This window comes from Trichomonas vaginalis, chromosome III (assembly GCF_026262505.1).
Source record: "Trichomonas vaginalis G3 chromosome III, whole genome shotgun sequence".
Classification (NCBI taxonomy): Eukaryota; Parabasalia; order Trichomonadida; family Trichomonadidae; genus Trichomonas; species Trichomonas vaginalis.
In genome coordinates, this window is record NC_067205.1 from 6,361,283 (window position 1) to 6,374,330 (window position 13,048).

At 33.3% G+C, this 13,048-nt stretch overlaps 7 protein-coding genes across 7 annotated transcripts; 5 read left to right on the forward strand and 2 right to left on the reverse strand.

The window, feature by feature from the left end:
* Nucleotides 1-55: 55 nt before the first annotated feature.
* Nucleotides 56-1,477, forward strand: TVAGG3_0652320 (protein ubiquitination; the record flags this gene model as incomplete). The annotated part of the gene is made up of 1 exon (XM_001322048.1): nucleotides 56-1,477. The coding sequence occupies one exon, from the start codon at nucleotides 56-58 to the stop codon at nucleotides 1,475-1,477; it is 1,422 nt and encodes a 473-aa protein (XP_001322083.1).
* Nucleotides 1,478-1,753: 276 nt separating this feature from the next.
* Nucleotides 1,754-3,137, reverse strand: TVAGG3_0652330 (lung seven transmembrane receptor family; the record flags this gene model as incomplete). Its single annotated transcript, XM_001322047.2, has 1 exon — nucleotides 1,807-3,096. The coding sequence occupies one exon, from the start codon at nucleotides 3,094-3,096 to the stop codon at nucleotides 1,807-1,809; it is 1,290 nt and encodes a 429-aa protein (XP_001322082.1).
* Nucleotides 3,138-3,492: 355 nt separating this feature from the next.
* On the forward strand, nucleotides 3,493-4,596 carry TVAGG3_0652340 (regulator of G-protein signaling, RGS family; the record flags this gene model as incomplete). Its single annotated transcript, XM_001322046.2, has 1 exon — nucleotides 3,494-4,087. The coding sequence occupies one exon, from the start codon at nucleotides 3,494-3,496 to the stop codon at nucleotides 4,085-4,087; it is 594 nt and encodes a 197-aa protein (XP_001322081.1).
* A 331-nt stretch (nucleotides 4,597-4,927) lies between these two features.
* Nucleotides 4,928-6,441, forward strand: TVAGG3_0652350 (uncharacterized protein; the record flags this gene model as incomplete). Its single annotated transcript, XM_001322045.1, has 1 exon — nucleotides 4,935-6,395. The coding sequence occupies one exon, from the start codon at nucleotides 4,935-4,937 to the stop codon at nucleotides 6,393-6,395; it is 1,461 nt and encodes a 486-aa protein (XP_001322080.1).
* Nucleotides 6,442-7,093: 652 nt separating this feature from the next.
* TVAGG3_0652360 (uncharacterized protein) lies at nucleotides 7,094-9,007 on the forward strand (the record flags this gene model as incomplete). Its single annotated transcript, XM_001322044.1, has 1 exon — nucleotides 7,395-7,607. The coding sequence occupies one exon, from the start codon at nucleotides 7,395-7,397 to the stop codon at nucleotides 7,605-7,607; it is 213 nt and encodes a 70-aa protein (XP_001322079.1).
* Nucleotides 9,008-9,729: 722 nt separating this feature from the next.
* On the forward strand, nucleotides 9,730-11,041 carry TVAGG3_0652370 (positive regulation of cilium movement; the record flags this gene model as incomplete). The annotated part of the gene is made up of 1 exon (XM_001322043.1): nucleotides 9,730-10,986. The coding sequence occupies one exon, from the start codon at nucleotides 9,730-9,732 to the stop codon at nucleotides 10,984-10,986; it is 1,257 nt and encodes a 418-aa protein (XP_001322078.1).
* Nucleotides 11,042-11,393: 352 nt separating this feature from the next.
* TVAGG3_0652380 (uncharacterized protein) lies at nucleotides 11,394-13,037 on the reverse strand (the record flags this gene model as incomplete). The annotated part of the gene is made up of 1 exon (XM_001322042.1): nucleotides 11,406-13,031. The coding sequence occupies one exon, from the start codon at nucleotides 13,029-13,031 to the stop codon at nucleotides 11,406-11,408; it is 1,626 nt and encodes a 541-aa protein (XP_001322077.1).
* Between the last annotated feature and the right edge of the window lie 11 nt (nucleotides 13,038-13,048).

Below are 13,048 nucleotides of genomic sequence, written 5' to 3' on the forward strand. Positions count from 1 at the left end.
GAAGTGAAGTTAATATAAAAAAACATTTTTGAATTTTCATTTTTTATTCTTAACAATGACTGAATTTATTAACAAAGTATATGAATCATTGCAATCATTCGATAACAATTATATTAAAATATATATTACCGATCATGCTTATAATACAAATATTTATATTGGATTCGCAATTTCCAATGAATTGAAAAATCAATATCATTTAAATCGATCTACAAAAGAATTCAAATTTTATACAAATATAAAAGACGAAGAAACATATAAAATATTTGAAAAGATATTACAATTACAAGTTATAAAAGATGTTAACCAAAATATAGCCATTGACTTTTTCAACATTGGTGAAGCAATTAAAAGCGAATATTTGATGTCTTTCTTGCTGAATAATTTGAAAAACGATAGTATTACTAAAGAAAATATTTTCATTAGAATTAAATATTACAATCAAGTAGGCTATGATGAGAAGTTGTTCAATTTCATAGTTGAAAACCTTGATTCAATTGATCAAAATGACTTAATAACTTCCATTCTTGATGCAGGATATGAATTTACAACAGATTTGTTGAATCATTTCAAAAGTAAAAATAAAAATTCAAATGAAATAATATTCTCTCTCATCAAGAGAAATATATCATATATGGATATTGTTTTCTATCTTAGTAATGAGTATTCTGAAATCAGAGATGCAATCGATTCGCTCAAAAAATTCTCAACAGGTGAAGGTCAATTTGTGATTGTTTCAATTTTCAAGTCATTATTGGATATAAGTAGGCCGAATAGAACAGAATTAACAAAGTTGCGAAATGAAAATAAATCACAAAGAGATGAAATTAATAGATTAAAGAGGCAGAATACTTTAAAATCAGAAAAAATTACAGAATTAAGATCAGAAAATAACCAGAACAATGATTTCATTCAAAAAATAGGAGAATATTTGCCAAAAATTAAGAAAATAAATAGTATGAATTTGGATGAATCAAAATTTCATGATGTTTATAATACAATTAAAGAAGCTTCAGATCAAAGAGATTTAGCAACAATTCTTTATTATCAAGAAATAACAAAAAAAATTGCTGGACCTAAAATTAAATATGATGTTTTTCTATCATCGGCATCCAGGGGTAATATTCAATTAACCAAAGATTTTGTTGAATGCGGTGCAAATAAATTTGCAGTAACCAGTGAAGGTGAAACTTTGATTCATATATTCACTCGAAATCAAAATCTTGAAGCCGTAAAGTACTTCATGAAATATGATTACGATATAAATAAGAAGGATAAAAATGGAAATACTCCACTTCATTTGGCAGTATTGAATGCAGATTTTAATACATGCGAATATCTCTGCAATTTGTCAGATATCAAAGGATACATCAGAAATAAATATAATGAAACTCCACGAGATATTGCTAAGCGGAAAGGTTATAATAATATTGAAAGTATATTAAGCAAGATTCCTGATAGATGCTTTATAGCTTAGGTAATCGATGCCCATTCCATTTTATAGACCATTATAATATGCATCACACAGTTATAATTGCTTTAATCGGAAAAAAGAAAGATAATATCTTCATATATAAAATTTTATATGCAATCAGTAAAAACATTGGAACTATTTTTGCTTTAGATAATTTTTGTTAAGCTTTCAATTATATTTGCCTTGCTCAAAATAAGTTTTATTGGTTTTATTTTTTAATTTTCATATATTTTGAATTCAAATTTGAGATTTTTCGAAAAAATTAAGATAATGTATATAAAACTATTAAAAATAAAATATTTTATTACTATTATTAGTGAAAATCATAACTATTATATGAGATTTTGTTTCTTCTCATCAGTATATCCCGCAAGAAGTGGTTGCTTCTTTGGTTCCTTAGAAGCAATGATTGGTTCCTTAGGAAGTTTATCTCCTGGGTGCCATTCTTTGCCAACTCCCTTCTTATAAATAATATTGTCATCAATATCATCAAGTTCGACAACCATTCTCTGCGTGTCATCATCATTATCATTCCTGTCGAACAATGACGAGTATTCATCGGGAACAGGACGGAAATTGTAGCCGACAACTGAATAAATCGTAATTTGAAGGAAAGCTGACACTAAATCTCTTATCCAGTACTCACCATTTACAACGACAACAATAGAAACAGTGAGGAAGTAAATGAAGATCGAAATTAAAACAGTATTAAAGACATTTGTGTAAACTTTGAACTTCTTTGATATTGGTGTTGTCGATGGATCAATTCCGCTGTGTTCGATTACTGTCATATGGGCCATAATAACTTTTTTGGCATATCCAACTCTTTTTATTGCGACATAGACGCAGAATGCGATGGCAGCGAACTCTCCAACAAGAATAACAATGGCTAGCCAAATGGAATTCGAGTAGTGAGCTCCGTTCTCTAATCCAAATAATAAAGCAGGAGCAATGTAAGCAACAAGAATATCTGTAAATGAAAAATCTGTATGGATGAAGCACCATCCTGATGCGACCATAATGATTGTACCAAATAGAGAGGCTAAGTAAATTACGTCAATGACATCAAAAGCAATTGACATTACAAGGGATCCGTCGTACTTGCTGACACGCTGAAGGTATAAGTACTCTATAAGAATAAGGACGGCGAACAATACAAAGAGTACGGTGAAAGCGTAGTGAAGAGGAACAAATTTGCACCTACGGATGATATTATAAATAAGCCAGAAGAGGATTGCGCTGCAGGCAACACCAAGGATGATAGGTCCTGTGATTAAAGAAGGTTGTTCACGATAATCTAAATAAGAGTTTGGATTCTTGTAATATACTTCAATATTGACGCGTAATTCTGCATCTCCTGGATAGCAGTCACGCATTACTGGATATAAAATAGCTTTATCTTTTATTGTGCCATTTAGCCAATTTTCCTGTGTCGAATATTTCCAAATGAAGTGGGGATATAAGGTAGGAGCACCACATTGTGGAACATCACGGAGTTCTTTCGAAGTTAAGAAAGCAAATTGATAAGTTCGAGTTGTATTTTCAAGAGCTTTTATTTTTACGGCAAACGTTCCGCCAGATTGAAATCCAAATGTAGGAAGAATGCCAATTGGGCTTATCATAATAAAAGGATATTTTTGTCTAAAGCAGAGTAAAATGCCAAGAATCATTTGTAAAAAAATTTATCGGTTCACATTTCAAAATTAATTTGGAAATTGGAATGCACTAAAGATATTATAATAATCATTGATGAAATAATCTCAGAAAATAACGGTTATGATTTAATTTTGAATAAATTTCATAAATTTATTATATAATATGTTATTTATCATTTTTCATTAAAATATTGAAATTGACATTAATTTGATAGAGCGCATACAATATTTTGAATCGAACCATACGAAGCGAAATCTTAAACAATGTTTCGTTTATTTCTTATACCAAATTTATCACACATAAAACATGCATAAAATTAATGCATCAAATAATTGAATTACCGGACGTTAAACATCCAAAATCATGGATTGCGTATCATTAGCCAAGCGACTAGCAGCAAAGAGGGCAAGCTCAAATGCACCAATTTCCCCAGTTAAACATAGATTAAGTGTTGATGCTCCTCCATTACCAACAAAAAGAGAAAATCGTACTCCTTCAAAGGAAAACATCCCAGATAATCCTATTTTCTTATCCGATACAAAAGGAGTTTTATCAGATTCAAACTCAGATTATTATCATTACGTACCACCGATCGAAAGAATTTTTGAAGATGCTAACCTTCATAGATATTTCAAGAGATTTTTAGCCGAAAGGAAATTGGAAAGTGTTCTAGATTTCCTTGAAAATGCGCGCAACTACAAAAAACAATTCCCTTCAGTTCCGGCACAACAAATCAAAAAACACCGTGCTGTTGTTGAACAGCTTGGCAGAATCCCAGCTTCATTCTTGAAGTCTGCTTCTAAGGGTTCACACAAAATGTCATCAGTTACAGCAGAATCATTCGATGATACAATTTTCTATATCCTTGAAGAATTGAATGAGAAGGAGTATCATTCTTTTTCAAATTCTGTTCTTTTTACAAAATGGGTTTTGAAATACCACAATTGCGGTAAGTAAGCAATATATTGGTATGTTTTTTTCATCAAATTTTTTCAGGTTTAAAATTTATTCATATTAAAAGCTATCTTTATCACCACTATATTATACACTATTATTTTTTATTGAGATGTTTTAAAATGAACACCGAGATATTTTGGAAATAATTTTGTGAAGATGGTTTAAATAAGAAGACAGTTTAATTCAATATCTTAATGGTACCAAAAGTAAAGGGCATGCAATTTGACTTTGAATCGCTCAGTATATATCCATGAAAATAAATATTTACGAAATCTTGTTTCATGTTACAGAAATAATTACACTGTTGTATTAATGTAGATATTTGTCAAATGAAATTAAAAATAAATTCTCCATCCTTTATATGAAATGATTGAATTTTTCGCTTTTTCAGCGCATAAATATGTGATTAGTGAAGAACTTATATCCTACTGATAACCCTTTCATGGGATCTTCTACTCTCGTTAGATACGATGGATTTGATACCAGATGAGACCACTTTTTTAAAAAATAAACTATCAAATAAATTGAGATTTTTAATCTCATTGTTACATCTCGATTTAACATTATCTTTTGTTAAAGAAACCGTTTTTTATCGTTTTTCTCTAAATTTGACAATCTCTAACTGAAAAACTTATTGAATGAAAAATGATTTGTATATTATATCTTATGTAATCAAATCAATTAAAATTTATTGTAATCTTTTGGTTTACATCATTCAAAAATATTTATCTATCGGAGATTGTATGATTATCAATTTATGGGGTTTTAAAAATTATTCGTATTTTATCCTACCTATTATATTTAATAACTCATCGAAAATTTATTGTCAAATTTTGAGTTCTTTCAAATGTCAGCAGCACCCTTTTCGACCTATTTCCCAGGACAAGAAGCAGAGCCCGCATCGTATTCCGAACACAAAAATTTTGTCGTAGGATCAGGAAATATATATGTACGTGCTTCAACTTTTGATGGAATTAGTGATGAAGGTTCAGGAGGCGCAATTTTCAGCGCTACTCGAATTGCAATTGTTCTATCCAAGTTCGTAAATTGTCACTCTGATGTACAAGGAGGTGCAATTGCAGTTTACGCAGTAGATAATAGTCCAGATCGGGCATTCTATTGCACGCAATGCGTCGCAATCGGATGCAACACAAATGATGCATCAAATACTAATCCAGATCATCAAAAAGGAGAGTTTTTCTATTCACACGTTTATGATTCTACTACAACAAACCATGCTTCCGAATTAAGTGTTACAAAATGCGCTGAAGAGGTATCTGATAGTTGCCAGAGACCACTATTCTTTATTGAAGGTAAAGTAACAGCCAAAACTATTAACGTTTCTGATTGTAAAAACGGATGGTGTTCTTGCATGGAAGTACGAACAGCTACCTTAGAAGATTGCAAATACATGCTTATTTCGAACTGCGAATCAAAACAAGTTATTATTGAATTTAATCAAGCAAGTGGAACATTTTCTTACGTAACAATTACTAAATGTGGGACAACAATGGTAGATACTCCCTTTAGGTACTTTACTTTGACAAGTTCACAAATTTTATTTGATTATATTTCTGTATATGACTGTACATCAAGACAGAACGATATCTTCCATAGTATCAATGGCGGACAATTGAGTCTGAACAATGTTTATCTCCAACCTGGTTTCGAAACCAGTAATATAACCGTACAAAATACTCTTGAATCCCAAACAGAATTTCTCACAGAATTCTTTGATGAAAGTGAACGTGAAAATGTTCTAATTGCTGAAACTTCTTCAAGCACTACAACCTCATCAGAAAGTCCATCTACTTCTACTTCTTCATCTGAAAGTCCATCTACTTCTACTACATCATCATCAGAAGAAAAAGAACAATCACAGCCACAACCACAACCAGAAGATCCAACACCAAAGCCAACAGAAGAAACACCAAAACCAACAGAAGTCACAAAAAGTGGTGGTGGTGGAGATAGCAGCAAAGACGGGCAAATATTAGGAATGGCGAAAAAGAATTTCATCATTATGATAGTTTGCGTTGTCGTTGTTGTATTAATAATAATAGTTGTAATAGTTGTATTAATCATCCGTAAAGGAAAGGATGTTGATAGCGATAAATCAGATTCAGATTTTAACGAAGCTGATATTGCTGCAATTTCATCTCCAGAAACAAACTTCCCAACTGAAACTGTTGTGGATGATAACAATATGTTCACAACAAATCAGAATATGGAAGATGACCCATTCAAAGCCGATTTCAATAAGGTAGACTCAGAAAGTGACACTGACTTAAATACTGATGATTTGTAAGTTATCATTTTAATTTATTAGTAAAAAACATATATTTTATCATTTAATATGAACTATTTTTCGATTTTTCCTTAAAGAAGATTCTTTTACAACTAATGAACTTATTTTAACTCATATTTAAAAATAATATTTATTCATATTTCATTGATATCTAGTTGTGTGTGATCTCAAGGCAAAAATTACGAGATTTGATCTAGGGATGCGTTAAACACGCCATTTGACCGGGCGTACATTTTTTTTGTTCGCCCAAAAATTTCGCCATTTGAGAAATTCAAAAATTAAAAATAAAATTTTAATCTTGATTTTTTTATTTTCGTGATTTTTTTGAAACTTACATAAGCGATGAAATACTTTTTTTTAAGTAATCGTTTATTATATATAAATATATCTTAATAAATTTAATTCCTTAAGGTAGAGCGTGTTCAAATTTAAAATCTCATACAATATTTTCTTAATGGCGTATTTTTCTGAGGTCGCCCAAATAAAGGCGAATTCAAAATTGAGAACTCCAAGGCGTATGGCGAGTATTCAAAAAGTACGCCACTTACAAAATATTGAATGTGGATTATCATTTTTTTGGCGTGTTCAATTTCAAATTTTGATATTTATGTTTATTTTATTCAGTATAATGCTAAGAATTAAAATATAAAATTCATAGAATTTTTTCTTTGAAAATATTTTACATTTTTATTAGACCACTCCTAGACTAGTCATCAGGTTATCCTCAGATCATCCTCAGACTACTCCTTATCAGATTACTCATCATCCTCAGACTACTCCTTAGACCCCTCCTCATCAGACTACTCCTCAGATCTTCCTCATAAGACTCCTCCTCAGATCTTCCTCCTGAGACTACTCTTCAGACTACTCCTTAGAGTCCTCCTCATCAGACTAGTCCTCAGACTACTCCTGAAACTACTCCTCAGATTATCCGCAGACTCCTCCTCAGATTATCCTCAAACTACTCCTCAGTCTAATCCTCAGACTCCTCCTCAGATTATGTTCAGATTATCCTCAAACTCCTCAGATTATCCTCAGACTACTCCTCAAACTCCTCAGTCTAATCCTCAGACTCCTCCTCAGATTATCCTCAGACTCCTCCTCAGATTATCCTCAGACTCCTCCTCAGATTATCCTCAGACTCCTCCTCAGATTATCCTCAAACTCCTCCTCAGATTATCCTCAAACTCCTCAGACTACTCCTCGGTCTAATCCTCAGACTCCTCCTCAGATTATCCTCAGACTCCTCCTCAGATTATCCTCAAACTCCTCAGATTATCCTCAGACTCCTCCTCAGATTATCCTCAAACTCCTCAGACTACTCCTCAAACTACTCCTCAAACTCCTCCTCAGATTATCCTCAAACTCCTCAGACTACTCCTCGGTCTAATCCTCAGACTCCTCCTCAGATTATCCTCAGACTCCTCCTCAGATTATCCTCAAACTCCTCCTCAGATTATCCTCAAACTCCTCAGATTATCCTCAGACTCCTCCTCAGATTATCCTCAAACTCCTCAGACTACTCCTCAGACTACTCCTCAAACTCCTCCTCAGATTATCCTCAAACTCTTCAGACTACTCATCGGTCTAATCCTCAGACTCCTCCTCAGATTATCCTCAAACTCCTCAGATTATCCTCAGACTCCTCAGATTATCCTCAAACTCCTCAGACTACTCCTCAAACTACTCCTCAAACTCCTCCTCAGATTATCCTCAAACTCTTCAGACTACTCCTCGGTCTAATCCTCAGACTCCTCCTCAGATTATCCTCAGACTCCTCCTCAGATTATCCTCAGACTCCTCCTCAGATTATCCTCAAACTCCTCAGATTATCCTCAGACAACTCCTGAAACTACTCCTCAGACAACTCCTCAGATTATCCTCAAACTCCTCAGATTATCCTCAGACTCCTCCTCAGATTATCCTCAAACTCCTCCTCAGATTATCCTCAAACTCCTCAGATTATCCTCAGACTCCTCCTCAGATTATCCTCAAACTCCTCAGACTACTCCTCAAACTACTCCTCAAACTCCTCCTCAGATTATCCTCAGACTCCTCCTCAGATTATCCTCAGACTCCTCCTCAGATTATCCTCAGACTCCTCCTCAGATTATCCTCAGACTCCTCCTCAGATTATCCTCAGACTCCTCCTCAGATTATCCTCAAACTCCTCAGACTACTCCTCAAACTACTCCTCAAACTCCTCCTCAGATTATCCTCAAACTCCTCAGACTACTCCTCGGTCTAATCCTCAGACTCCTCCTCAGATTATCCTCAAACTCCTCAGATTATCCTCAGACTCCTCCTCAGATTATCCTCAGACTCCTCCTCAGATTATCCTCAGACTCCTCCTCAGATTATCCTCAAACTCCTCAGACTACTCCTCAAACTCCTCAAATTATCCTCAGACAACTCCTCAGATTATCCTCAAACTCCTCCTCAGATTATCCTCAAACTCCTCAGATTATCCTCAAACTCCTCAGATTATCCTCAAACTCCTCAGACTACTCCTCAAACTCCTCAGATTATCATCAAACTCCTCAAACTACTCCTCGGTCTAATCCTCAGACTCCTCCTCAGATTATCCTCAGATTATCACTTTACATATATATATCGATAACTAAATAATTACTTATTATACTTTCTTTATTTTTTTTTAATTTTAAAATAATATTAATATATCTTTCTACGTTTAATGATGAAAAGAGAAAGAGGAGTAAAAAGAGGAAAGAGAAAAGAAAGAGAGAGAGAGAGAGAGAAAAAAAAAAGAGAAAGAAAGAAAAAACAAAGGACGGCGATAATTTTGTATTGTTTTGTTATTCGGCCGAATGGCGTATTATTCTATTTTTAAACGGTCATGGCGTAAAACCGTCGCATCCCTAATTTGATCTAATGGTTGCAGTTAAATATTGCCATTATAACTATTTTAGTTAGAGATATAAGAAATTTAAAATATCATGTATTATTAATAGATGTTAACACGTTGAACATTATTTTTATAAGTAATAATATCAAAATGTCGTTGTGAATCGTATTGTTTCTCACTTTTGGTGTTCGATTTTTTTGTAATTTTCTGAGATTTTGGAAACTGGAAATCATTCACGATTAAGTTACTAAATTTGTAGATGAATCAATAACAGAATTATCAATTTTTCCAACCTTGAAAAATGAGTCGATACAAAAATTGAAAGATGAAATTGAAATGACAATTCATCTGAAATCTTCTGTATCGGCAAAAAATTGAAAAATAATTTTATATATTCTTCGAGTAGTATAATATCCTGAAAACCACTCAAAACTGTGTCATTTCAATTCTATAACGTACAAATTTGTTATGATCGGACCTGGAACAGAAATTGATTCAACACATGCCAAATATCCTGTTGTTAAAGAAGCGTTTTCCAGGGTTCAGGTTGAAGCATCAGAAGATAATCCAAATGCTCCCATTTTTTGGTGGGATGGAGATATTTATCCCAAAGATTTCAAGAATGTAGGGCCAAATCAGAGAATAAATAAGATTCCTGGAATGGACTATATCTGTTACAAATCAACTTTCATTCATTCTATGAATCAAATGCGTAGATTATTTACAAATTTCTATAAATTCTTTCCATTAAGCTTCCTTTTGCCACACCAATTTACAGATTTCCAAAGAGAGCACGAAAAGTTACAGCATCTTCTCAGAAAGCCTGTAACTTGGATTGTTAAACCTAGAAGTGGTTGCTGCGGCCACGGAATCAAATTAATTCAGCATGTTTATGAAATCGGAAGAAAAGCTGAATCTGTTGTCATTCAGAGATATGTAGCTCCTTACTTACTTGACGGTTATAAGTTTGATTTTAGATTTTACGTGCTTATATCAAACTTATCGCCATACACAGTATATATTTATAAGGAAGGACTCGCCAGATTCTGTACAGAGAAATACGTACCGCCAAGCCCTGATAATTTAAATGATAAGTTTTGCCATTTGACAAATACTTCGATCAACGTTGAAAACGAGAATCCATCAACAGATTTTACAAAACTTGCTTCAGAAGTTTTGGCTCAAATCCAAAATTTGATTCCAAAGAAGTCTGAAACCGTTTGGCGTAAGATTTGTAATGCTACAGCCCTTACAATGCTTGCGATGTGGTCGCCAATCGTAAACGCGATCTCAAATTGCGGAACAACATCTCTTGATACAATTGGCACCCATTACAGCTTTTCATCAGCAGGAGGCATCGACAAATACAATAAGTTCTTCCATATCTTAGGAATCGATATTATGCTCAATGAATTCTTAAATCCGATTGTTCTCGAGTTAAACGACAGACCATCAATGATGGTTACTTTCGATATTGAGAAAGAACTCAAAACAAACTTAATTGTCGATACTCTTCATACGATTTCTACTGATGGATCAATGGTTAAAAGCCATTCTCCAAATTGGGAGCAAATTCTCCCAGCGGATCCATCAACACCGTTTGCAGCAGTTGTTGATGAAGTTTGCAGCCAAAGTTGCTCTGTTTTGAGATCTACAAGTCCAATGAGGATTCCGAAGTCATCAACATACGGAGCAGAGTTGACATTTGCGGATACAAAGCAGTAGATCTATTTTTTATAATATTGTTTGATATATATAAAAATTAAAATTTTAATTTTACTCATTTCTATAAATCAAAGGCTTTTTCATCAACTACTAAGTTGTTTATTGCACAATATTTTATTGCATTATCCGTAATAAATGCTAATTTACTGATATTGATCTTAATATTGAACAAAAGCAGTTCGTTCAAAAACCATTCTGATCTCTTTCTTCCTTTATCAGACATTAGATATGTTAATTACTTATGTCACTACAATATTATAAAATCTAGAAGATTCAATATCAGTATTACTAAAAGTTTCGCATTCAATGATTTTCAGCTTCATATTCAATTTTTATTGATTTTTTACATGTTTCCATCAGTTTTTTGTTAAAAATAATCGAAATATAAAAATTTAAGTTTAAAATAATAACAAAACAATTTATTGTGTAGAATAATTGTAGCTTCCTTCTTCTTCCTCCTCATAGAAGCTTCCATCCTCTTCTTCTTCGAAATCTTCTTCATCTTCTTCACCGTAGCCAGTATAGCTGTAAGAGTAAGGAGTTTGTGACTTCGGCTTGCTAGAATCACTTATCAATGATGACTTATTAGAACTGTTACTATTAGGTTTATGAATTTGAACTTGTGGCGGAGTTTTGTTGGAATTATGAGAACTAGATGTAGAAAATGCTGGCATTGGCTGGAATTGTGGTATGTCTTCAGCAGCTTTCTTGGATCCTGTGGTTTGAGGTGAAGATGATAAACCATTTGGAGAAGTATTGTAAGATTTCGGAGATAATGATGGATTCTGTGGTTCTATCTTCATGTTATTGGATTTAACGCTTTGTTTTGCAGATCCAGCGCTTTGTAAAGATTTAATACTTTGGCTACTTGAAGAACCGTTTTGTCCAGCACTTTTGATCGAAGACCCTTGAGAGTTACCTGATTGTGGATTCGATCCTTGCGGCGTAGACTTTGGAGAATAATTTTTTGATTGAATACTCTGATTATATGAATAAAATGAGCTAGAACCGCTTTTATTCGGATTTATAATTTGTGGCTGAAGCACTGCTTGTGGTGGATTCGACTTTGGAGAAGATTGTGGAGAATTCGAAGTAATCGAATATCCTGAGGATCCTGACTTGATAGAAACGTTCTGTACTATTTCATTGCCTGATTTATTACTTACTGAGCCAGAATTTTGGCTTCCAGATATTGAATAACTTCTGGAACTGTTTTTAGAAACAGTAGGCGGGTGAAATGAAGGCATGTTAGAAGGTTGTGGTTTTGGCGATGGTGATTTTTTAGTACTTTCATAAGAATATCCATAACTGTATGAATATTTTTGTTGCGAGCTGTAAGAATATGATTTGTTATCTTCTTCTTGACTATAATCTTCTTCCTCGTCATTTTGGTTCTTCTTGTTATCTTGGGAATCATATTCGTAATCTTCTTCATCTTCTGCAGTAATTGAGCGAGATTTTACTACAGCAGGGTATATATTTTCATTAGATGATCTTGTTGAATTAACTGATGGAGGTAATGGAAGATTTGGAGCTGCAACAGCTGTGGAAGCAAAATTTTGTGATTTTGAATCATCCATTGACAAATGAACATAGTTCACTGCCCTTTCTTGGAACTTAACCGATTGTCTAACTCTTTTAGCAAAAGGTATTGGCAATTTTTCTCTTGAAATTTTGAGTAATTTTCCGAAATAAGCATCAACAGACTTTGGATCTTGAGAAAATAGGCCTGGGAAGTTGGTTTCTTTTCCATTTAGTTCACTTTGAATTGCCATAAGTGTACTCATTGCGTTGTTATTTTTAAGAAATGAAATGCAGAACTCCAAAGCAGTCTGCCATTGTTGTGTATCACGTATTTTAAGTTGTGGCTTCAATAAATCGAATTTATTTGTATTTTGTTGCATTAAAAATTTAGATAATTCGCCATAATATTTTGCCTGATAATGATTTTCAACTCCTTTCACTTTAAGTGCTGTATTAACGCGAATTCGGATGTTTTCATCTGTTGTTTTAGGCGGAAGACGCCTTTTATTCGGCAAATTCATTTCTTTTTTTTACATAA